Source organism: Eurytemora carolleeae, unplaced genomic scaffold (genome assembly GCF_000591075.1).
Source record: "Eurytemora carolleeae unplaced genomic scaffold, Eaff_2.0 scaffold249, whole genome shotgun sequence".
NCBI lineage: Eukaryota > Metazoa > Arthropoda > Copepoda > Calanoida > Temoridae > Eurytemora > Eurytemora carolleeae.
Genome location: NW_019396162.1, coordinates 190,225 through 216,638, shown reverse-complemented (window position 1 = coordinate 216,638; position 26,414 = coordinate 190,225). Strand labels below are relative to the sequence as shown.

The 26,414-nt window shown below is 32.1% G+C and overlaps 2 protein-coding genes across 2 annotated transcripts in view; both read left to right on the top strand.

Moving 5' to 3' along the window:
* The first annotated feature begins 125 nt into the window (after positions 1 to 125).
* On the top strand, positions 126 to 18,057 carry LOC111696859 (uncharacterized). Its single transcript, XM_023466607.1, has 15 exons — positions 126 to 159; positions 356 to 381; positions 2,409 to 2,442; positions 3,741 to 3,782; positions 3,936 to 3,979; positions 9,328 to 9,854; positions 10,091 to 10,146; positions 10,939 to 10,957; positions 12,557 to 12,645; positions 13,135 to 13,151; positions 13,393 to 13,454; positions 14,405 to 14,513; positions 14,741 to 14,776; positions 15,524 to 15,654; positions 17,017 to 18,057. The coding sequence occupies exons 1-15, from the start codon at positions 126 to 128 to the stop codon at positions 17,114 to 17,116; spliced, it is 1,326 nt and encodes a 441-aa protein (XP_023322375.1). The 3' UTR covers positions 17,117 to 18,057.
* Positions 18,058 to 24,287: 6,230 nt separating this feature from the next.
* Positions 24,288 to 26,414, top strand: part of LOC111696857 (S-adenosylmethionine synthase) — an 18,498-nt gene continuing 16,371 nt past the window's right edge. Inside the window, exon 1 of the mRNA XM_023466605.1 lies at positions 24,288 to 24,293. The gene's annotated coding sequence lies outside the window, so the exon portion shown is untranslated. The remainder of the gene's footprint in view (positions 24,294 to 26,414) is intronic.

Sequence of the window (26,414 nt, the reverse complement as noted above, 5' to 3'; positions counted from 1 at the left end):
AGAAATAGAAAAAAGAAGATATAAAAATACTCTCATAGTTTTTAATGCTCCTATCATAGTTTTCAAAATTTGAAATTCCAAGATTTTATTCTAAATTTTCTCTAAAAAAAAACTCAGGTGCGCCTATGGTTATGAAAAGGTTAGGAAAAGCAGAAAAAGGTGGGTATAGGATAGGAGACAAATGTTAGAGATGTGGACAAGAGAAGTGGGTCTGCCATTAAAATGTAATCCCTTTACACCCTTTCTCATCAATGTACAATGTACATATTTCCGTACTATTCTAAAAACAGAGGTGTGTACACTGTACAAGGATTATGATATTCTCATCCTTCAGTAAATCACTTGATCCATCCAGCCAAGTATCATGTTTATCGGAGCGATGTAATGCGAATCAATTTCAATCAATGCATGTTATAATAAATCATGCTTGTTTACCTCTTACTGGCTTACATTGGTGTTTTGTAGAGTCGAGCTGATACTGGGTATCTCATTTCAAATAAGAAATGAACTTTAAATTGTATTTGATTTCCAATATTACAAAAATGACCTGCAAGTGCGTACCAAAAAAGGGGGCCAGGCCTGGGAATTAGGCAGTTTGTTTAATTGAACTGTTGTCTTTTCTGCCCTAAAACGTCACAGTTAAATGTAAACAAACATTTCAATCGGTATTTCTTGGCCAAAATATTGGTTAGCGATAAATTTTTATTTAAACATTTTCTGACGCTTAGCCCGTTGTTTTACTTCTCATCCCCCTTTTACTTAAGAAACCTATTAGACAAAAAAATGTTATCGTCTGCATGACATGAATTGACCATAGAATAAAAACAAAAACTATCCCTAGAAAGACAATATAAAAACTATATCTAGACGTACAATATAAAAACTATATCTAGACTACAATATAAAAACTATATCTAGACTACAATAGACGTACAATATAAAACCTACATCTAGACGTACAATATAAAAACTATATCTAGACGTACAATTTGAAAACTATATCTAGACGTACAAATATAAAAACTATATCTAGACGTACAATATAAAAACTATATCTAGACGTACAATTTGAAAACTATATCTAGACGTACAAATATAAAAACTATACCTAGACATACAATATAAAAACTATATCTAGACGTACAATATAAAAACTATATCTAGACGTACAATATAAAAAAGTTTCTCCAAGTTACATAAATAATGAAAGATATTTTTTCAATTTTAATTTTCATCACTTTTAATTATCATGTTTTTTTTTCTCCGCTTGAGTAAAATATTCATCAAATATTTGTTTTCTGAGTATCACTCACGGTAATTAATTTATGGTTTCTACATGCCTCCGAGCTATTAAAGGGTTTACGCTTTTTTCTTCCTGTTTTGCGTACAATTAATCTTTCTCTTGTATTCACAGATGTTAAAAATTTGAAAGAATTTAAATGATTATTATTCTCCTATTATACTACTCTGAGAACTATATGTGGCTAATTGTTTTTATTTAATAATGCTTGAGTGACCACACTAAATGCTTGGTAACATAATTCACTTTTAGATTGTAATCTTATATCAATATTGATCTATAGATATTGTTTTGTAATACAAGATATTTTTTATCAAGTGTCGGGTGTCTTGGGTTCATTTTATCTCTCTTCTTTTAACCAGAATAGAAATAGAAATTTAGTCTTTGCCACAAATTCAAAATTGTCTAATCCCTGTATCTTTGGAATTATGATGGGAAGCCTTTGAAATTTCAAACTTAGATTATATGATTAACAGAATTCATTCCAATATCTAGTGTCCAGTGTCCAATGTTCAGTGTCCAATGTCCAGTGTCCAATGTCCAGTGTCCAATGTCCAGTGTCCAATGTCCAGTGTCCAGTGTCCAATGTCCAGTGTCCAATGTCCAGTGTCCAATGTCCAGTGTCCAATGTCCTGTGTCCAATGTCCAGAAAAAAATGTGTTGTAAAGTGTTCAAAAAGAATATTTTCTCACACAAATAAGATATTTGACTTGCTTCAATTGTTTATAAATTGAATAATATTTAGATACTATACATATGTTGCGGTTGGAGAAAAATTGATCTCTTGGTAAAAATGTGTTTTGATCATTATCCTAAAGCTAAGGCTGTCATTTAAATAATTCAGAAAAAAAAGTCATTGAGGCAAGAATTTTTGTTCGAATCTTGAAATTGGTGGGGACAATTTTTTCGTAGGTTTGCGTGATATTTAAAAACAAGTAAATTAATTCCAAAATTTCATTTAGTGGGCGTAATTAATGACCTTTAAAGTTGCGACTAAGAGATTTGGATTTATAATTGAGAATTTATATATAATCTGTCGTTTTTAAACATCAGCTTTTCCGAGATTTTTTATTTATTTAAAATGAATACATAAAAATATTCTTTCTAGGTATTGCTCACCAGTGGACAGATTCTTTGCAAAGGTATAGATTTACCTTTTATACATTGTAATTGTGATGTATTCTTTTATACATTGTAATTGTGTTGTATTCATAGAGAATAGAATATATAGAGAGGAATTAAAAGAATCTCTCGGTATGAATTTTTTCAGTCCCTTTCAGCCTTAAAGGGAGTTCAAAGTGTACAAATCATGTAAATGTTCAAAAATTATATGCAGTAGAGTACATTAATACAGTATGTTCCCTAGACTATTCATTTCAATTTCTAAATTTTTAAAGCTGTTAAATAAACTTTATAATGAATTAGGTGAATAAAAACATCATTTGATTTATAGTTATAACGAAAAATCATCGTTTGTAAAGTGGAAGGCATAGAGTCTATGTGAAATGATCATTGGTCAATTATGAAACCAGCCTATTTCATAATTTGGTTTTCTTTTAACAATAATTTTAGATTTTCTATAAAATGATATTCCAGGGCCCAACAGGTTATATAGCATAAATATGTGAAGTACACCTGCAGTATGGAAACAGTACAACAAAATGGACACTTTTTTCTAGTAAATTCCTCTCTATATATTCTATTCTCTATGGTTGTCTTCTTTTTAAATGAGTAAAAAGAATAGTCTTTAATAAGGCAGGGTTGGGTAATTAGCAATTGACATGGCCTCAGGAATAGTTTTGTTTTATGAAGGTTCGAAAATATTCCGTAGCTATCTATAATATATATAATTTGCTTGTCTGTTAGCTTGTTTGTATCCAATAAACGTCAAAACAGCTAAACTGATTGGGCCCAAAATTTTGTGGGACCTCACGTGACCCCAGGGAATGTTTATGGATGATCGAATTTTCAAAAATTTGGCTCTAACAAAATTCAATTTTTGTAAATTTTGAAATTCCACGAAATTTTTATTGGAAAATCCGCAAACTTTTTGTTTTGTTTTTGTTTAACAATGTATACAAAGAGAAAATTTTGACAATTGGAAAAGAATATGGGCGCAAAGTGTCTTGAAAGCCTAGCTTCTTATGATTAAAAAGTTAAAAAAATTACATTGTGAAAAATAGAACAAGAAAAATTCAGGTGGGGTGGGACCTGGTTGGGCATTGTGAGGGGGGAGCTTGTAAAAAAGTACTTTTATATGAGTCATTTCAAGTCAATGCATAACTTTGAACCCTTGTAATCCTTTCAAATATAGGAACACACAGTGAACACACTTTTAAGATGTAAAATCTCAAATTTTAACACTGAAACAATTTTGAAACAGAACAATTTTAAAATTTTTTTTATTCATTTCAATCTTTAATCTAAAATAATTATTTAGAGAAAAGAGAATCATTAACCATAGAACAGCATATAAATATAGGTGAGGAGCTACATAATTTCTTACATTTAAAATTTTAAAGAGAATTTGAAAACAATTATTCACAGAAAGAGTAGAAATAAAAGAAAGCAATATGACAATGTCCAATAAGTTATCGAAATAAATAGTAAATCCTACTTTTAAATATTTTACCAGGATCCCGAGGAGATGGCTCCGGGCATACCCTACAACCCTTCCAGGTACTTGATCAATCAATCAGTCAATCACACAATCAATAAAATAGTCAATCAGTTCATCAGTCAATCAAAGTTTTAGATCTTAATCTTTAAATCTGTAACATTATTATTATTTGAATTCATATGTTATTTTAAAGAAAATTGTTATCCGTTTCATTTTGTTGTACACATCTTTCCTTAGCTGATAAAAATTGAATCGAAAACTCTTTGTTTTCATATTTTTATCCTTGTTAAAAAAACTGTTTTTAAGTCTTGATCTTCTAAAATCTTTTACTTCCTGTTAGGAGATTAGAGTCATCTTATTTTAAGCTGTCAATATACTGCACCTGGCTTCAAAACTGCCCGTCATTTCAGTCCTTTTTAGAGACTTTGATAAACTGTTCCTAGGACATTGGTTGTAATGAAAAGGAACACTTAAACCATCATGTTCTTAGCAGACATTTTAAAAATAGAGATTTTTTTTGTCCCCAGGACATGATCGGGTTGTTACGATCAAATCTCGGAATTTTTTCTATTGCGAAAGTTTGGTGTTGTCTGGGTTTTTATATTGATCTACCAGGGGTTGTAATCTGGCAGCACATTCATCCATCCACGCTTCATTCATTCTGAGAAGAGGGTTGACAAGATTCCAGCTGCCTAAGATTCTTCTTAGGCCTGAGAATATAGAGTGCAGGAATCCTTCTGATATACTGGAATGAGGCCCGGGTGCCGTACTGATAGGAAACATCCCACTCATTGCTCCCTAACATCTGTAAGCCCGGATTGGATACCCCCAGGTACCTATAGCTGGCAACCATAGACTCTCCCTGCTTGTCTTCCATTCCTCTCTTCATCGTCATTCACTTGGATCAATCCCACTTGAAGCTTCTTTCTTGTTGAGCAGAAAGCACGCACCCTTTCGCTGCGAGAGTTGTTGACAGCCGCCCCTCTGTCCTCCTACATCCGTCAGGTGGTCATAACTGCTAAACCAGATGTCGGCTTCAGATGTTTTTGAATCCACAGGTTTGTGTGGAGTACAGGAATCGAACCCGTGAACACCAGTCTGGACACCAATCCAGTAACTGGCTGTGGACAAGTGTGCTTAACTTCAGTGATCTAACGAGAACTGGTGTCACACACTCTCCACCCCACCCCACCATATTGCTCTAAAATATATACAAACCTAAGAACTTAGTCATCAAATATTTAGAACATCGTCTTTAAAGTCCCCTTTACCTCACCAAGTTAACTCATACTATTTTTTACCTTCAGACATATTCATTCTAAAAATGCAACGAGCATGTTTATAGCTTTAGGTTGAGAAAATTAATTGGCTAAAAACTGCTGGATTCTTGTGTTAGAACATGCACTCATTGGTTTGCAGTGATTGTGAGCTTCTTGCATCCGGTATCATATAGATCCGGTATCATATAGATCCGGTATCATATAGATCCGGTATCATATAGATCCGGTATCATATAGATCCGGTATCCACTATCATATATTTGGTATCCTTCATTCTGTATCCTGAATTCTATTTCCGTGCATACTTTATATCCTGTTTTTTTACTAACTCTCTATCTTGTATTCTGTATCTTGTATTTGTATCCGGTGGCCACATCCTTTATCCTAAATTTTATCCTGTATCTTTTATCCTAAATTTTATCCTGTATCTTTTATCCTAAATTTTACCCTGTGCGTTTTATCCTGCATCTTTCATTCTGAACTTTATCCTGTATCTTTTATACTGAATTTATCCTGAACTGTATCTTTTATTCTTGATTTTATTCCGTATCTAATTTCCTGAATCGTGTATTTTATATTGTTTCATCAAAAACCTTCTTATCCTTAACCCGATCCTCATATATCTATCTCTGTCTTCATATATCCATACCTATCCTCATATATCCATCCCTATCTTCATATATCCATCCCTATCCTCCTATATCCATCATCATCTTCATATATCCATCCATATCTTCATATATCCATCCCTATTATCGTAAATCCATCCCAATACTTGTATATTCATCCCAACCCTCATATATTCATCCCTATCCTCATATATTCATTCCTATCCTCATATATCCATCCCTATATTTATATATCCATCCCTACCTTCATATATCCATCCCTATTTATATATCAATCCCTATCTTCATATATCCATCTCTATCTTCATATATCAATCCCTATCTTCATATATCCATCTCTATCTTCATATATCAATCCCTATCCTATATATCAATCCCTATATTCATATATCAATCCCTATATTCATATATTAATCCCTATATTCATATATTCATCCCTATCTTCATATATCCATCCCTATCCTCATATATTAATCCCTATATTCATATATCAAACCCTATATTCATATATCAATCCCTATATTCATTTATCCATCTCTATCTTTATATATCAATCCCTATATTCATATATCCATCTCTATTTATATATCCATCTCTATCTTCATATATCCATCTCTATCATTATATATCAATCCCTATATTCATATATCCATCCCTATATTCATATATCCATCTCTTTCTTCATACATCCATCTTTATCTTTATATATCAATCCCTATATTCATATATCCATCCCTATTTATATATCCATCTCTATCTTCATATATCCATCTCTATCTTTATATATCAATCCCTATTTTCATATATAAATCCTTATATTCACAACCCATCCCTATCGCTTTGCTCCCGCACACTTAAATGTATTTAAACTTTGATTTATTCTCGTCCGGCGCAAATACTGGACAGTGTACACTGTACAACCCAAACCTAACGATTTATCAGTATACTTAATTTCATCTCCTCCTCCCTAGTTTAGCTGATTAATCCCACCATCTGCTACTCACATAGCTCCCATTTTAACCCCAGATATATGAGGAAGGACCAATAAAACATTTAAGCTCCAAGGTTAGATCTACCTAGAGCTATCCTTCAACAATTATAAAGCCTAGAGGAATGATGACGACAAATCTTTATCAAGATTAAAAAACATTTTTGTAAATGTTCTCATGTTTAAATACTTAGTTTAATGTTCTCACATGAACCTCTGATAGATCTTTGATTACTTATAATTCAAGAAAAACATATGACAGCTAGATAGAGACAATTGGTAAAGAATGACTGGGGTGGGCCCCGGGGGTGTTAGAAGTGCGGACATTTCAAAGTTGGTAGTAAGACGGGTGGAGGAGATAAAAATAAGGACGAAAGTTGAGTAGAGAATATAAGAACCTAGAGCAATAGTGTATCAGTATGCGAAGAGGAGAAATCGAGATGGCGAGGAATAAGGAAGAGGTGGAATAAGGAAAGAAATCATTATAAGGGGGAGAAAGGAAAGGAAAAGGGGAAAAAGTTGAGAATGAAGGGGATAAGTGAAAGAAAAGGGTGGGAAGAGATAAATCTTCTTCCTCTAAGAATGCTCCTGTTCTCGATTAAAAAGAATAATATACTTCAAAACCGCAATACTGTAATTTTTCTATTGTGCTCTGTTTAAAACTCAGATTATCATATCTCTAGACATACAAACATAAAATCATTAACTTAACACATAATAATATGTAATACAAAAATAAGAATACGGAACTTTAAAACTATTACATTTGTCGGAACTTAGATAGATAGCTAACCATACCTAATCATAGCTAATCATATCCAACCCATTGCCAACCATAGCTAACCTACCGCCAATCTTAGCTACCCATAGCTTATCATAGCTAAAAATGGCTTTCCACAGCTTACCACAGGTAACCAAAGCTAACCATAGCCGAACATAGCTAACGATAGCAGAACATATCTAACTATAGCTGAACATAGCTAACCATAGATGAACATAGCTATCCATAGCTGAACATAGCAAACCATAGCTTATCAAAGCAAAAACTATGGCTTAAAATAGCTAATGATAGCTACCCATAGCTAACCAATTCATCCCACAGCTTTCGTTAAGTAATTTTTAAGAATATATGAATAAAAATATAAAGAATTCTTGTCAACATTTTCAATGAAGCGGAGGACCTAAAGCAGAAATTACTTTTGTGATGCTGCAAGTTCTATGGAATTTCTGGCAGCTGGGATATGAAGAAAATAGCGCTTTACCCGGCTCAAGATTTTTCATCTGAATGTATCATGAAATGTTTAATTTTTTTCCTTTGTCAATGCATTATTAATTTCAACAATTTTTAACCGATTTTGTTAAATAGCTTTTTGCTGGAGGCCTAAAACGTAAAAAGATTTTTTTTTGCGACCATCCTGAAGCATGATAGCTAAAACATAGCTAACCATATAGCTACCCATAGCTACCCATAGTTATTCGTAGATACAAATATCTAACCATAGCTAAGCATCGCTACCCATAGCTAATTATAGCTAACCACAGCCAACCTAACCATAGCTACCCAGAGCTATCCATTGCAATCTATCCCTCTGGGGACTGGGGTTAAAAACAATTCATTATTAATCAGTGCGTGTCATATAGTTCCTGCATTAACCGTGCCAAATCAAATTCTGCAATAATTCACACGCAGAGTTCATAAATCAGGGTTTTCTTTATCTTTTGTCACCCCATGGTATAAGTGTCCACTGTCTAGGGCCCATTATTTATTCAGCAGACCAGTTATCTCTTTAATTTCTCTTTAATTTTTCAAAATAACAATGAATTTCAGCAGTTTGAACCGTTACAAGCAAGTTTCACCAGTTTTCCCTGTTTAAAAATTATAATGATAAGTAATTGCAAACATATTCATCACAAACAAATATACGAAATATTGAGTTCAAAATCCATTAATACATGCAAAGAAACTGAGTTGCTGCCAAAAACTCTGATTTGTTAAATCAAATAATCTGAGCTTGAAATATAAAAGAACTACTCCATTAGGTCAGAAAGATAAATGGATTAGAATATTTGAAATTGTGACAAAGAATCAATTCCGTTATTTTGTGAATGAAAAGTAAAAATTTCAAATTGTTGTGTTTGTATTGAAGTTTACCACTAATACAAGTTACAACCCTACTAGCTTCCTTCTAAACACCATCAACAGTTTTACCAGAGGCCGAGTTTAAAGAATTTGAGGCGTGGCTTAAATTGAGACGCGGCTCAAATATGGTTGTTCCATTTTAAATTGTACTCAATGTTTCAAGATTTAAGCAAGCGCTCAATTAAAATCGGTTTTTGACGGAATTGAGAAGTTCAAATTCATTAAATTCGGACTCAGTAGTTTAACTTATCAAGTGAAATTGTTTACGCAAAATTGCGTGTTTCATATTCGTTGGCATATTAAAAATCATAACTTTAGTTTTTTAGGTTTCACTGTAATTAGAATTTATTTAGTTTCTTTATATGCTTAGGCTGGATCCAAGACGTTGTTTTTAGAGACAGGAGCTCCTCTTATCCTTCATTCTGAACCTCATCTTCAAGCTCATGTACAGACCTATGTACATGATGGTAATCATGGGCTGGAGTACAACAGTGTACATACGCCAACCATTCATATTGATCCTATAATTCATAATTCAGTTTATGATCCTCCTCCCTCACCCCCTCCTGTTTATAGCCCTCCACCACCCTCTCCATACACTCCCCTTCCACCCCCTGCTTACAATCCACCTGCACCCCCTGCATACAGTCCTCCTGCTCCCCCTACTTACCACCCTTCACCTCCCTCCTACACCCCTGCTCCTTCTACATACACCCCTCCTCCTGTATACCACCCCTCCCCTAGTCACTCCCCCTTTTCTCCCCAGCCACACCTGATTGATTATCATCAACATCTTGACAATCATCTTGGACCTCTCTCCCATTCTCTTCATGATCATCAAACAACTCGTCATGATCATCTACCAGTACATGAAAAACACCATGATGATCATTACAGGAAATTCTTCATTGCATAATTTTTTTCGCGCCTGTCAGATTATATTTTGTCCCCTGCCTGTGAACCAAAAAATTGTTTTAGAATTAGTTATTATGAATGTTTAAATTGTTAGTGGAGATTTTTTTATAAATCCGGCAAATAGTTCAATGTTCAATATTTCAACCTGTACAGTGAAGCTGTACATTGTACATTGTATAAGCCTGATTAATATAAAACTGAAGAATTATGTACACTAGTGTACCTGAGTGTGCGTACAGCCATCAGTACAAAATAAACAATACTTTCTGTTTAGGCACCTTATAATCAATCAATTAATTACAAAATACGAGACGTCAAAATAAACGAGGTCGTCTTTTTCTTGTTACACGGATGAATTTAAAAAAAACCTAGATTATTTTACAAAACGAAGTTTTTATTGGGTTTCTAAATTATTGTTCGTCTGTCTTTATCTTATTAAGCTTTTGCGCCCTCTCTCCTATCAACAATTTTAGCTTTTTACTGATCTGAGGCCGCCATATTTTAATCGTTCTCAAATGTTCGCAGATTCTCTTATATTTTTTACTACAATTGTACACTTTCATGAATGCTTTTTTATCAGCTCTATTTACAAGATTTTGTGTGTTTTAAAGAAAAATCTTAAAATGGTCTTTACTGCAATATCGTCCGTAAAGTTTCAAAGAGTGTGAGTAAGTCATCTTAAGACAAGAGTTAGAAATGGCTAAACATTACGTAATATATACTTATTATATAATATTATATTATATAAAACAGAAATTTAACAAATATAATTAAATTAAAACTCAAAATGATTAAAGATTAAATTAGGAGATTTTTTTTAAAAACTATTTTTTTATGATTGATCTAATTAAATCTATTCGTATTAAATTAAATCTTTTTAAATGTGTTCATTTGATGAATTAGGTATCAATGTTGTACTCTAACAAGTGTACTTTCGGCATCAACATTCTCTGAGATTATCAACGAAAAAAATTTCAATCTTATTGAATCGCGTGCGCCATTAGGAAAATATGTAACGTTAGAAATTTTTTATTTTTTTAATTAATTGATTGGTTATTTTGAGCAGAAGACGACTACTATCCCATGTAAGTAAAACTTTCTAAAGAATGCACGTAAAATTAATATAAATATTACACCGTAATTTTGTTTGAACATTAAATATTATTTGACGTGCAAATATTTACTTTAAAAATAATTATTTCCTTTTAAGTCCCGAGTCCTCGCAAAACAAAGATAAAAACTTCTTAAAATGATTGAGTGATAAGTAATTTTCATGTATTTAAAGAACTAATCTTAATAACATCTGTTAAACTGCCTTCATCTACAATTTCTTTGTTAATTATTAATATTCGAGAAAATAGAAACAAAAACGTTTGTGCCTTTTGTTAATTTATAAAGATGATAAATACAGCCGAATTTTCAAAAGTATTACAGAAATTCGACTTTTGCCTTCCAGAAGTGGAGTTTTAATCGAGTTTAAAAGTGGAGTTTTCACCAGCAATAGTCGTGCCAAGATCTGGGTTAAAACTCGACTTTTCACAAAGTTGGGGGGTTGTAAAAATCGATGTCGACTGGATGATTTCTGAGTAATTTCTGGATGATTTCTGGATGATTTCTGGATGATTTCTGGATGATATTTGAATGATATTTGAATGATATTTGGGTAATTTCTGGATGATAAGAAGAAGAGTTTTAATCGAATTTCAAAGTGGAGTTTAAATTTAAATCTAAAACAATACAGAAAACACTTTTCTAAGAAACTAAAGTAAAAAAAATGTAATTTAAACTAAGTACTTTTTGTTCGGATTTTACAGTTTGATAGTTTTTTTCAAAGTAAGATATTATTTTACAACGCAGATTTTCCATTATTGAAAATATTTTTTCAAAAAGATGAGTTTATAATTTTAACCATTCCAGGTCCCACACAAATATGAGTTTACTATAAATACACTGACTATCAATATAATTTGAAGGGTATTAGGTATTTTCCCAAAGGCATTATCCCAAGGGCGACTTCTTCAGTGACAATTTCTAAAGTGGCAACTTCTCAAACGTGCAATTTCCCAAGCGCAACTTCCCAAAGGTTAGGTTAGGCCTTCTGAGACGCTGAAGTCTGCAATGGGGACCGAGCGCTGCGACTAAAATGGGCTAGGGATAGAGCGTTGCGGCTAGAACAGGCTGGGGGGAGGGGGAGCGCTGCGACTAGAATGAGCCAGGGATAGAGCGTTGCGGCTAGAACAGGCTGGGGGGAGGGTGGAGCGCTGCGTCTAGGATAGACTTTGGAAGCTGCCGCTTGGGAATTTGCACATTTGGGAAGTTGGCGCTTTGGAAAATGCCTTTGGTAAAGTACCTAATATAATTTCAAGTATTCCTTCAAGTTACACACTTGATTCAAACCGGTGAAATTAAACCCTGAATTAGGAAGATATTTTCCTTTTTCTAACTTGGAAAGAGAAATATTCTGTTAACTTATTCTTGTCTGTGTTGCACAAATCCAGTAGACAATTTTTTATAGAAGAACCACAATTAAAAATAATTGATTTTTTAGAATTAGCCCGGCCCATTAGGTTTGCTCAGACAAAGATTTAAAGGGTGCTGTTGTGTATCTCTCTTTTATATGATCAAAAGGGTCAATTGAAATTACGCCAACAGTCCCTTTAAGTTTCCCTATATAATAATTGTAGTGACACGATCAAGTATGAGTTGACCCGCAACCTTCCCCTGCTGGACCGTGTACTATCAGACGTAGCCTACCAGTCAGCTGATAATCTAGGAAGATTAATAATACCATCTTAAAATATTTTGATTCTTTAGCTTTAAATACGACTGAAACTCTGGATAAATGACGATACAAAGTTTGAAATAAGTCCTCTTCCATAGTTTAGTCTTTCAATGGCTTATTTGATAATTTGACAAAAGAAAATAAGTCCATTGTTTGTAAGGAATCAAAAACATAAAGAAACAGGCAGTACAGATTCCGTAGAGTCGTTTCTGAAGCGTCAACAATTTGAAAGTATCGATTGTCTCACCAAACATTATAAATCAGAGACGACGCAAAAAATCGTCTTTGATCATTGATTCTAATGACGAACCTGTATCAAAAACGTGAACAAAGCTCTTAAGTCATGGAACCTTTTTTTTGATACAATGCGATATTCTTTTCTCATTTGTCATGTTTATTGGAACACTCTTATCCCATTTTTTTTTTTAAATATTAAGAATGCTTTTTTCAAGTATTTAATAATTATTATTTCTTGTTCAGTTGATGGACTAACAAAGGTACAAAAAGAACTTTCTTTAAAGGGAGTAACGATTTTCTAAGTTGTAACCCATGATGTAATCTTCAAAAAACTGCGACACTTCCCTTTCACACGGAAATTTTTGAAAGAATTAAAGTAACTACAAAATACAAGTTTATTATGTGAATTTTTGTGGAGGTGTGAATAAATAAATTTTACATTACTATAATATTAAAAGTTTCTTGTTATTCTATTTTATTATTTTATTTTATCTATTCAAGGTTGAAGAAGAAGGATACACATACAATCATTATTATGGAGACTTTAAGGAACAGGATATACGGTAGGTCATGCTTATACTTATTTAAAAGTCAGTTTATTTAAGGTCATGATTAGTTCACCTCAGGTCAAGTTAATTTCAAAGTTTAGTTTTTGCAAAGAAAGGCTATGATCATAATTCGCTTAAGAAGTTAAGACCAAGGAAATAAGTTTATATCAAGGGTTATTGTTTACATTATACCATGCATCACTGCGTACTAACCTGGAGAACAAGGTCAAATTAAATTGACATTACTGTTACGACTTGGTGACTCCGTTGCTCTTCTAGTTCTGATTTAGACCCAAGTAAATGATTTATTCTGTTACGTATTATAAATTTATAACATTTTTGTTTTTTCTCAATGGCTTTTCATTAAGAGGAGTTAAATTAAAAAATATAAGAATTTAATCTTCAGTAAATTTTACAGTTTGACGTGGCAAGGTCATTGTAATAGACATAATATATGTTCATGTCAGAGGTCAATGTGCATGTAAAGGTCATGGTTAAGCAAAGCCAATGAAATGTAAATTTGCCTTCATAGTATATGTAGAAGGTAAAAGGTAAAGGTCATAAAGCGTGTTTAAAAAAACTTTACACTTTTTCTCTTCAGAGGCTTAATTATTACCCGATCCTAATAAAATTAGTATCACAACGATTTCATTGATATAACTGATATTTCAAGTTACGTCACTATTTTCCTGATATTTCTTAGAACGGTCATTATTTTCCCGATATTTCTGGTATTTCTAGTGGCGCCACTATTCTCCTGATACTTCTAATGACGACCATTTCTGGTCTGCCTACAACGTCTATTCTCCTGATATTTCTATTGACGGCCACTCTTTCCCCGATATTTCTAATATTTCTGGTGGGCCTGCAACGTCTATTCTCCTGATATTTCTAATGACCGTCAGTATTTTCTTGATATTTCTGATACTTTTTAGGGACTATCACTACTTTTCTCTTATTTCTAGTGATTACCACTACTCTCCTGACTACTACCAGAGTGGAGGGTATATTTGCCCCTCTGATATATTCTACGGTAGACCAAAACGAGCTCAAAATACCTATGGAGAATGGAAGGTATACAAACGATGTCAATTATAAAAATAATATTAAATCAAAATAAAATTGAATTGTAATTTATTCGCCCTAAATTGATAGAATTAAAAGTCAAACTATTGCAAAAATAGATTAAAACCAATATAAAAGGTTACAGATATTGTTTATAATGTTAGAAAAATTAATTCCTGATAAAGTACAAACTGTATGTTTTTGTTAAATCTGGAAATTTCAAAACTGTTTTCCAGGTGATTATCAACCTTCCTGAAGAGTACTTAGCTAAGGTATTTATCTACAGGGTGATCTGGGAAGAATGAAATTTCAAAGATACTTGCCTTAAAATTAATGCTATCCTGTATATTAACTTATTTCTTTTATTATAATCATATCTTTATATTTCATTAGTTAATCACTAAAATTTTATTCTCTGTGGATCAACCTGTATTTTTCTATTATTCTAATTATAGAATTATTTTTTTTAAGTATTCAACCTTACATTTTTTTATGTATAGTTTTTATCTTCTTATTTAATCATTAACTCATTAACTATTACTCTTTTTCTCTAACTTTTCATTCATTTATTAATTTAGACATTCATTTAACTTGAATTTAAAAAAAAAAAACATATTTAAATTTATTTAAACATTTTTTTTCTTTACGTTTGTTTTCATTTATCCATGTATTTGATATTTCTCTATTTATGATTTTATTTTAATCTTCAATTGAATTGTTTAACAGTTGTTTATTCTACTTTCTAACTATGTCTTCTCATATTCTTTCATTTTATTCTATGTAATTCTTTATAATTTAGTCCATTGATAAATACATCTAAATAAATTTTTTAAATATTTATCTAACATTTATATCTTTCCTGAGCGATATGCATTTTTTGATTTTATTTTTTCTATATCCTCTAGCCTATAGGTACATAAATACATATTTACTTTAATCCTTTTTCTTATTCGTCCATTTTTCCATTTACAATATATCAGTTCGGGACACTATATTCTATGTAACTGTACACTGTACAGGGATTTGGATATCAATTCTCTCGGTACAGCCAGACCCAGAGGCTGGAGCAGTGTCTGTACCCTACTCTTCCCTGTTCATATATACATCCTGCTGTACACTCAGCATGTATTCAAAAGTACAGCTTTGTCAGGTAAACTGTAGAGTTACACCGTACACGGTACAGTGTAAATAAATGTAGATTAGGGGCATATATACCTCCTAGAAAGATATAAAAAATGGGATTTTCCTGTTTACGCCCTGAGGCCCTCATCGATAAGAAAGAATAAAACCTGAAAAAGTGAAAATGTAAATGTAAAGTATTAAGTATCTGAATATATCGGAAATATATCTTTAGAATGAAGGTGAATTCGCTCATATATATATATAACTAGTTTTGTTTGTTATGGCTGCAGCCAAAGGGTTTGACCAAAGGAGTTGAGTTTTTGCCACAAACTCTGATTTTTTTATCCCTGTATCTCTGCGACCCGTTCTTGACATTTCAAACTAAGAATTCTGACAGATCAAATATTCGAAGTTTGAAATAAAAAAGATTTACAGCACCCGGTTGCAAAGATAAAGTGATTAGAAAATTGGAGTTTGTAGCAAAAATTCAACTCCTTTGCTGAACATTTAACTGTATAAACTAAAAAAAACTATATTTTTTAATCCTGGGCAACGCTGGGTACTATAGATAGTAACAAACACAAATTTACAAAGACTTTTTAATAATGAAGTGATAGCCAACCTTTTCCCTCTAATATTCTTTTAACAGGGTTTAAACTTGATCTCAATCTATTTAAATAATTTTCAATATTTAAATTATCTAGAACATTCTTGTACCCGTAAACTTTTAGATTTAAGGTTTGTTCATTGTAGATAAATCTGGATTGACATGCTAACCTTCTCTAAATTATAATTTTCTTCTTGAATTTCGTGAGAATGGAACAATTTCAATATAACAGTTGGTAAGGTAGAAACCTGTTTTAGTTTATGTTAACAACAATTAGAATTAAAATGTGTTTTAGGCAATAAAAAATAAACAAGTGTTTAGGGAAAATCTCGTTTCTCGGTGAAATTCGAGAAATTGCGCAGTAATAAATTAATGTTTTTTTAAGATGTCCGACCATATTTAATAATATATTTAATAATTTCTTTAAATTATTCGTCGAACATTTTCACTTTATAAACAACTATAATTTTTAAATTTTATTTCGAACTTTGTAATATTATTTTATTACCAACTAAAGCATTTTCCTAAAGGGACTGTAACCGTAATTTCAAGTAACCCTTAATGATGGAAAGATGGCAATGGCCGATTTACAAGTCTGAATTACATATAAATGTTTTGGTTTATTTAAACTGATTATTTTCATTTGCGGTTTCTCTACAAAAGTGACTTGCGCATTTCTTGCTTATAAGAAGCAATGGAGAATAAGCAGAATAAACACTTTTTTAAAAACGACAGTATTCTCCATATTTTTTATCAGATTATAAATAAAAAATATTTGTTCAGGTTGTTGGCTTATACTAGAGCTCTTGGTCTCCACGTTGACAGCTTTAAACTTCCAGTAGCTTGCAGCTGTCATGTCAAAGAAAGTATATTTTATGGCTGACAGCTTTAAACTTCCAGTAGCTTGCAGCTGTCATGTCAAAGAAAGTATATTTTATGGCTGACAGCCTTAAGCTTCCTAACTTGCGGCCGGCTGTTATGTCAAAGAAATTATATTTTTTTTTTGGCTGACACTTTGAGAGCTGATAATAGTTTCATATTTTTAAAATATCTTATTATAAATTCAGATTTTCTTCTTAATTTGAGTATTATAATCAATGGCATTTATTAGTATATCAGGATTGTAATATTTATTTATTTGTTTTAATTATTTCTCTATTTATTTCATTAGTCGAATTTATGCACATAAGTTAATCATTTACAAATCAATGGCATTAAATTGTAAATTTGGCATCGTATTATCTTATAAAATCCAACTAGTCGTCGTCTTCATGTACTTGTATCTTTGTCGATATAGTTTTTATTAGATTTAAGTTTCAACATTTGTATTTGGTTTATAGAAATAAGTTACATTCGCCATAAAGTAAACATTTAAGGGAGTTTTTTGCGAAAAAAGTTAAAGGGATAAGATCCGATAAACCATTATTTGATTTCTCGTTTATTTTTTATTTAACTGACGAAATAGAACCATTCTTTGCATAAAAGTATGCTTCAAGGTTTAGAAAGAGGTCCACTTGGCCTGAAGTGTGACTTTATGCTTGGAAAGAGGTTTTAATTACATAGTCCTTTATTGTGTGAGAAGAGGTCCATTACTCAATGGCAAAATAAATTGTAAAGAAAGGGCCAGTAAAGTGTACTGTTTAGTGTGCAAAGAGGTCCAATTTACCATATACTATAAGGTGTATGAGTAGGTCCAGTTTACCATACACTATAAGGTGTATGAGTAGGTCCAGTTTACCATATACTATAAGGTGTATGAGTAGGTCCAGTTTACCATATACAATAAGGTGTATGAGTAGGTCCAGTTTACCATATACTATAAGGTGTATGAGTAGGTCCAGTTTACCATAAAGTGTATTATTTCGTGGTGAAAAAGGTCTAATATGACATAAAGTGTACTTTTCAAGTGTGGAAAGAGGTCCTCCATGCCCAAAAGTACACTTTTAGATTTATAAAGAGTTCCACCAAATAATGACGTTAAAAGAGATCCAGTGTTAGAACATACTGGTACAGCCAGGTCCCTATGGACTGAAAAAGAGGAACTTTTCATTTAATATTATTTCAAGCAAACGTTAAATTCTAAACTTGAATCATAAGTATTCATAATCATGCTTGTTTTTGTAGAAAAAAAATGTAAATGCATTTATATCTAGCTGTACTGTAAAAATATTTTTTAAAGATGAGACAACAAACTTGAATGAAATAATATTATGCATTTTAGTATTTTATATTCTTTCATCTTTAAACCGAAATATTTATTTTTTGATAAGAACGTATACAGTACACATCCCCCCCCCCTTCCCCCATAAATAGATGAGAGTAATAACAAAAAATTTTCTGCTATTAGGAACTATTTGTTTGTTTGATTTTTGTTTATCTCTCTTTTTAAGTTTTTTTTTTCATTGAAATCAACACAATAAATAAACAGAATATTAATTATTATCAATCATTTTCAACAAAGTTTACTGCTTTAATTTTTTCTATCTAATAAGCATTGTAAAATTTATAAAATAACTTGTAATTTTATTATTAGACAGGGTTACCCACAAAGGATGAAACTATGAAGACGACCCAAAACTATAAAAATATGTCCATTTGAAGCTGGATTTTTGGTTTCTGCCTTCAATGAGTATTTTAATTGTTAATTTAATAAATAAGCACAGAAATTAGCAGTTTGGGCCTACTAGGAACCCTAAATACAAGGAAATAAGCCAGTTTGGGCCTACTAGGAACCCTGAATGTAAGGAAACAGACAAATTCCGTACAATCGTCTTTGAAGTCTTATTATTTGTGAGTAACCCTGAATAATATATCTTATTTTTATAAAATTGTAAAATATCTTATAAAATAATCATAGAATGCAAAATCATTGAAATCCAGTAATCTGTAGTTTTTTTAGTTTTTTTTTTAAATGCATGTATTTATTTTTCGACAATATATGTTAAATCTTTTTTTTTATTGAAAAAAATATACTATTATTATATGAGATTAAAGATGTTGTAGTTTTTTCCTGAAAAAAAATGTTGCATTTATTTATAAAAACGTATAATTTTAGGGAATATTAGCCAAACCACGATTTGGCCCATTTCGAAGTATTAGAAATGGGCCCAATCTACAAAGTTATGTTAAGACATGTGCGTATATATCGGCCTTCAATTCAAGTCGAGAAAAACAAATACTACAACGTACTTGGGACCTGCTATATATGCTATATAACTTTGAACCGATAAGAAGGTGTGAGAATCAATTTTTGAATACTCTTGATTTCATTTTCAAACAGTTATATGTATTTCAGCTCATGTTGCGTTGGGTACATATCATGATTCGGAGAAATTTACTCAAATTCAAAACAATGTCAAATTTCAAGCACTAACATTGTGTTCGAAATGAACCATGAACGAAAAAAAACAAAAGAAAAGATGTTGGTTGTATGATAATGTTAAAAACTTTACTCCTCCTCGAAATTTAGCTTTTCAGGAAATGTAATTATGATTGAAAAGTGGAAAACATTCAACCTAACGTGTTATAATTTAATTTAACACAAACTAAAATGTTCAGGGTAAATGGTTAATTTATATTTGCTACTTAATAACTTGACAGTAACGAGAAAAATTCTTTACAAGTTTTCTTTAGAATGAAATAGTGAAGACGCCAATTGTTTCACTATTTCTTGCAAGGCTGTAACTGAAAGTTTTTGCAAGGGGAACAGAGGGTAAATTTGATCTCACGGTGGGGGGGTATTTTTTTTAACTGAAATATTTTGTTTCTTAAACTAGTCGTTTTAGCTTAATTTGGATGTTATTCGTTATACAGGAAAATTAATGATGATTTTGTTATTTAAACCAGTCTGCAGGTTGATATTTCAATATTTAGAACAGGGTTACCTTCAAGGGTTGAGCCATTAATGACGACCTAAAATCATAGAAAAAGCGACCTGAATATTGGATTTTGTCTCCTTAAATTCAAGCCAATTCTTTCTTCCTCATAAGGGCGCAACTAGCACTTTTCTAAGGTGAAGGGGCGAATTTCTTTTACCCGGTTATAAAGAGGAGCTTGTTTGACTTGTTGGAATCTTTCAAAATGAAAGAGTTGTTTTCAGGGTTTGGAGACTAGAGACAGAATCTTTCCGTTGTTGTAGGTTGGGCTCTGTCTATGATCAATGTATGTCGAATTCTTTATTAGAAAAAAGAAAATTTTGGATAACTTTTGCTTTATTTTTATTAATAACATGTTAGCAAATTTTATAAAAGATGTTCTACAATCCTGATCATAATAGAGTCGATATTGTTTTCTTATCTTATTATTTGAACTAATATGCCTGTAAAATAACAGATAGAAAGTGTAAGAACTGAAGTTTACAGATAGAAAGTAGGAGAACTAGGATGAAACTAAATTTTGCAGATATAAAATACGAGAACTAAAGATAGAAATAGAAGAAATGGAGTTTACAGATAGAAAATAGGAGAACGGAGTTCACAGCTAGAAAGTAGGAGAACTGGGTTTACAGATAGAGAGTGTGAGAAGTGCAAGTTTTCCGATAGAAAGTAGGAGATCTGGAGTCTACAGATAGAAAGTAGGAGACTGGAGTCTACAGATAGAAAGCTGAGAACTAGAGTTTGCAGATAGAAAGTATGAGAACTAAAGTTTACAGATAGAAAGTAGGAGAACTGGAATTTTCAGATAGAAAAGAGGAGGGGGTGCCGGGCGCACGCCCCCCCCCCTCCTTTTGGAAATCGAAAACTATTATAAATTGACTATCAGTTCACCTAACTTAAGTTCATCACACCTAAACTTTTCTTTTGAGTTATAATCTCAATTTTCAGAAAATGCCAACAATGGAATATTTTTTTACAATATTTTTTGAACTGTTTATGGTAGGGTACCCAAATTTTGTAACTTTTCCTGAACAGTCAAAAGACATATTGTAGTAAAAATCAAAGTCCAAAGTCAACTGCTTGACTGACTAGAAACGGCCTGAAAAAGTCTTTTTGCTCTGATTTTTAAGGATTTCACTTCAAAAACTCTTTTTTATGCCGTTCTGAAACAGTCATACAGTTCACTTATGGCTTTGATTTTTTGCTAAAACATGTCATTATGACTGTTAAAGAAAATTCACAAAATTTGGGGAACCTGCCAAGTCCCTCTAACGGTTCAAAAAATATCACTGCACAAAAAAATAAGAATCAGCTTAATCAAGTCTTGAAACTGAAGATACATTTGTTTTTAAACCAGAAAATGCAATTGATTGCTACGATTTCTTAAAAATTGATTTTCTATGAATTCCCTAGATGTCATTTCCTGAAAATTGAGATTATATTTCAGTGGACTGCATATTACCATATTCCAAAGAAAAAGTTGAAACCTCATTGTCCATTTTCAGCAGTGTGAAGAGTGTGAACTTGAGTCTAAAAGTCAACTTTCTATTCCAGAATTTTCTGGTTATCCCTGTATTTCATTTATTCAATTATGAAACAGTATTTGTCAACAGTCTTAAACTATTTTTTTATACATATGTTTTTTACATATATATTTATATATATCTGTGTATTATAAATTATAAAAATAATTGAAGTTTACATATGATATTCTTGTTCATTTAAAATGCTGTGTTGATGACATTTCAATGATGTGAAATAATGCGATGGAAAAGATTGAAATTTATTGGTTATCATAATATTTGTATACCAACAGCACTAACTTGGAGATATTAAAAATTTCGTTCAGATTTACATTTATCAAATAAAACCAAAACATGTCTAAATCTTCAAATTAATTCTAGAATTTGACTTTAAAGTTAGATTTACGAAGGAATCATCGAATGCCGCATAATATTTCAAAGGTCAAAGTTAATATTAAAGTTGTCACATTTATTATATATGTTTCATGGGACACCCTGTATCCCCTTTACTTTATGGCACAGACCTGTTTTTTTAGTCTAAAATTTAATACATAAATAAGGTGCGCCACGAAAAACTGAATTGGTAAGATTTTAAATTGTTTTAAGAAAACTCATAGAAGTTTTATCATTTATTGTTTCGNTTTTTTGTTTAAATTTTAAACAGTTTTCAAAGCTTATAACTGTTTAGGTATCTGCAAAATGCCGCAAAAACTTTTACTATCATGAAAATAGAAGTCTTTACACTTGAGTGCAGACTAAGCAATAGGGAATGTATTTTTTTTGAAGTGAAGGGGTCAAGGCAACTGTAACTTGAAGAGGCAGCAAGTGGAGTAACCCCTGCTATTCAGGGCCTGAATATATGTTCAGGGGTAATTGCCTCCAAGATTCTAGGGGGGGGGAGGGGTAATTACCCCTAGGATTCTAGGGGGGGTATTTACCCCCAGGATTCTAGGGGGGGTATTTACCCCCAGGATTCTAGGGGAGAGTAAATAACCCCAATAACCCCCCTTATATCCGCCACTGTCTGAAAGTGTCCAGGAGATTACCATTTCATTTCCATGGGACTCTATTCATATAATTAATAAATCATACTGTTTTAATTAGACTTAAACAACTATTAAATGACTATGAGTAAATTTTGATGTTGTGTTATACAGGGTGTCCCACATCATATTAGACCGTCAACGGGTCTAAATTGCGATTTTTGGGACTAATAAGAAAATTTAATTCGAATAAATCATTTTGAAAAATAACATAAGGCTTATATAAGAATTTTCTTGCGGAAAATGATAAGTTCTTCGAGTATTAAGGGTTTATTTTGTCGTTAAAGATTAGAGATAATCTAATATGATATGGGATGCTCTGTATTTAATCAACAGCTAGTGTACTGATCAACTGTTATTTAGCCTGCGATAGGTCACAGGAGAGACATGACTCAGGGGATGAGTTGAGAGAGTACACAAAAACTCCGTCACTTTTAATGAGTAACGCACAAATAGATTATAATTTGGTTTGGAAATTAATTCTTACTCGGGCTATATAATTTATAACTAGATTTTAGAAACAATTTCTTTTATATGGGACTAGGGGGGGGGGTGCAAATTCGTCATTGCACCCCTCTTTCAGAAGAAAGGGGGGTGCACCTGCACCCTTGCACCCCCCCCTGGCTACGGGCCTGGATTGTATCACTTAACGAAATTAAGGTAAAACGTGAATACTGCGTCTTATTTGATATCTCTGTTTGTAGTCTTTGCAGACAGCTTTCTCCAGAAGTTGTACTGGTCCGCTGGAGCCGGGCAGAAACTTTTACAGAACCGGACCGGTCCGCCATACCTGATGGCGCGGCACGGCTAGCGGTCTATAAATATTAGAGAACCTCAATACTCTTCCTCTTTTCCTAAAAATCTAGGCAGAAAGAACAAGTGTTGTTCCTTGGAGAACTTCCACAACAATCGTCTTTGGACTTTTCCATTAAATTCGTACACTCAAACATATACTAAGGTGAGTTGTGAGTTAGAATTGTGTGTAAATTGTTATTTATGACAATTGAATTTTCTGATGAAATAAGTGAACTATTGTGAGCAAAACGTGGCGATGTTGCCATGGGTTAAAACGTTGTCGTGAAAATATTGAGTATTGGGGAAGAGTACAACAGTTTGAGGGAGGGGGGGGAGGGGCTGTAACGGTTAAAATCATTATGTGGTTCAGCCAGCTAACAAGTAACACTTAATTCAACTGAAGTAACCCCTAGTAATTCAATTAAAGAAAACTTATATTTGAAAATCCTAGTATCAAGTTCTTTCTATTCCATAGATAATATTATAGACAATGTCCTAGATATAGTTTCCCACGATTGTTTGGACCACATCCCGGTAATTTCCTTGGACTGGCCCAAGTTGAGGGGTGTAAATTTTCTTGAAAAATCATTGGTAAAATGAACACCCCTGTGCCTGAGTTCGGTATGGTGTGTCATTTTGGTTTTTAATGTTTGTACACCTCAAAAAATAATTAAATTTTAAAAGTTTCTAAAAAAATTATTTATTTCAGATGGCCCCTGTTGCCGGAAGTGGGGATTCCTCGGCCACTCTCGAGTCCACCGTAAGTTTTTTTCTCTACTATCAACGTATTTTTAAGCAATCCTCCTTTTTAAAAAGAGGGGCATGTTGAATTCACATCGGTTCCCTGAAAAGCTCTGTCTGGTCAAGAATGAAAGAGTTATTAATGTTTTTCTCTTAGAAAGTGATTACTCAACATTACTTCTGTAGAAGGTATTGAAGAAATTGTCAGAATTAAACACTTGATCAAGTTAGAAAAACGACAGTGTCTGTCACACTTCTGATTAGAGAATAAGTATCGTCGTGTATCAGACATGCCACTCTTGAAATAGAGGGTCACCTAAAATTTCCAAGACAGTTTCTTTAAAGGGATTGTTCTTACATTTAAACAAACTGGGCAGTACTAGTAAAATTGTTAAAAGTGATAAAAAATCAGGGCGTACGAGAGTACAATAGCATTTGTGTAGTGCGGGATATAAAAAATGTTGTGCCCCTCCCCCCTTAAAAAAAACCCTTTCTTTTGAAAAAAATATTGATACCTTTTTTAACTATGTAAACTTAAATTTATGTAATTTTCTAAAAAGGGGGGGGGGGACAAAACCAGGCAATCCCCTTTAATTCTGTGGTGTAAGCTTCAAGGGATGAAAAATATAGATGGAAACGCTTTTTAAAAAATATCTATTTTCATAGGATTGATACATATTGTATAATAAATTATGGTATCAAATATATATTTACACTGAAAGCAGTACTGATTAAAGTTTTTTTAATGAAACTTTTTTAGTGAAGGGCAAAAGTGAGGTTTTAAAGTATTTTTTCTATATGATGTAATGATACTTAAATGGAATACATGCGTAATTTCAAGTGACCCTCCATTTTTAAAGTGGCATGTCCGATGTACCTTTGAAACCTTCATTTCTCCATTGTTTCTGAAGCAAGAAATGCGCGAGTCAGTTTTGTAGAGAAACCACAAATAAAAATATCAGTTTTTAAAATAGGAAACCTGGATTTTTAATGCAATACTTGATCAGACAAAGCTTTAAAGGGTATTGTTGTGAAATATATTCTAATTCTTTTCTTAATCTTTTAGTTTACGTGAGTGCAATGCAATGCAATGTAGAATGTAGATTGTCCGAGGAAGATGTAATATTAAAGTAAAATCGAAAATCATTGTTATTTTACAATTATTTTCATGTCGCTTAAATACATTTATTGGCTCTTTATTTTTAAAACTTTTTTTCTATGATCTAATTATATCTTTTATTTGAAATACAGGGGCATAAATAAGAAGAAAAATATTGTCTTTGTTTATTTTCTAATTTCTAAAATTTTCTTGTCGTCAATGTAGTATGTTAAGATCTTAGATAAATCTAACATGGAAATGATATTTTTTAGAAGAAAAAATGTGTTCTTCATTGCCCATACCCTTTTTTTATCTATTAAAAAAACATCTAATTGTAATGACATCGTCTATTATTTCAAAATTTAGAATCATTTAGAATATGTTGACTTAAAATCTGGAACATCTGAAGTATCTGCACATTTTCGTGCAAATTTTAAAGATATTCAATTTTAAAATCAACTTTTTAAAAAACAAAATCAAAGTAACAACTCTTTCCTCCATGAAAAAGCCATTGCGGCTTTGCGCTCAAAAACTTTTTTAAAACTTTAACTTGTAGGGGCAGTAATTGGAGTAATCCCTGCCATTTAGGGCCTGAATAGTTCAATGGTAATTACCCCCAGGATTCTAGGGGTGGGTAAATTACCCCCCTATTTACGCCACTGTTGAAATACTACTTGTGGAAACATTTTTAATGATGCATTATCCCCATTAAAATATAAAACTGAAGTTAATTTGGTTCTTAAATCAAATAAAAAAACTTCTTGTTAGTGTATCTGTGTGATCTTTGTGAGCATATATTTTGCATTTATTATTTACATTTTGCATTTTTAGCTTCATATTTATTGAATGAAAACGACTGAAGATATCCTTATTTGCATTATTTGGTTGTTATTGTATGTGTACCTAAGGTCAGAAGATAAGAGAAACCTGTATTATTCTAGCAATGTATTGTATCTCCTTCATTCCAGATTGGAGAATTTTTAAACTGCGTATAAATTTTAAAAACCTGTTAATTTAGATCATAAGATCAAAAAACTAGTTTTAAATCTCCAATTCTAGAACTAGAAAAAATAGGTACTCTTGGTTGTGACACCCCCCCCCCCCC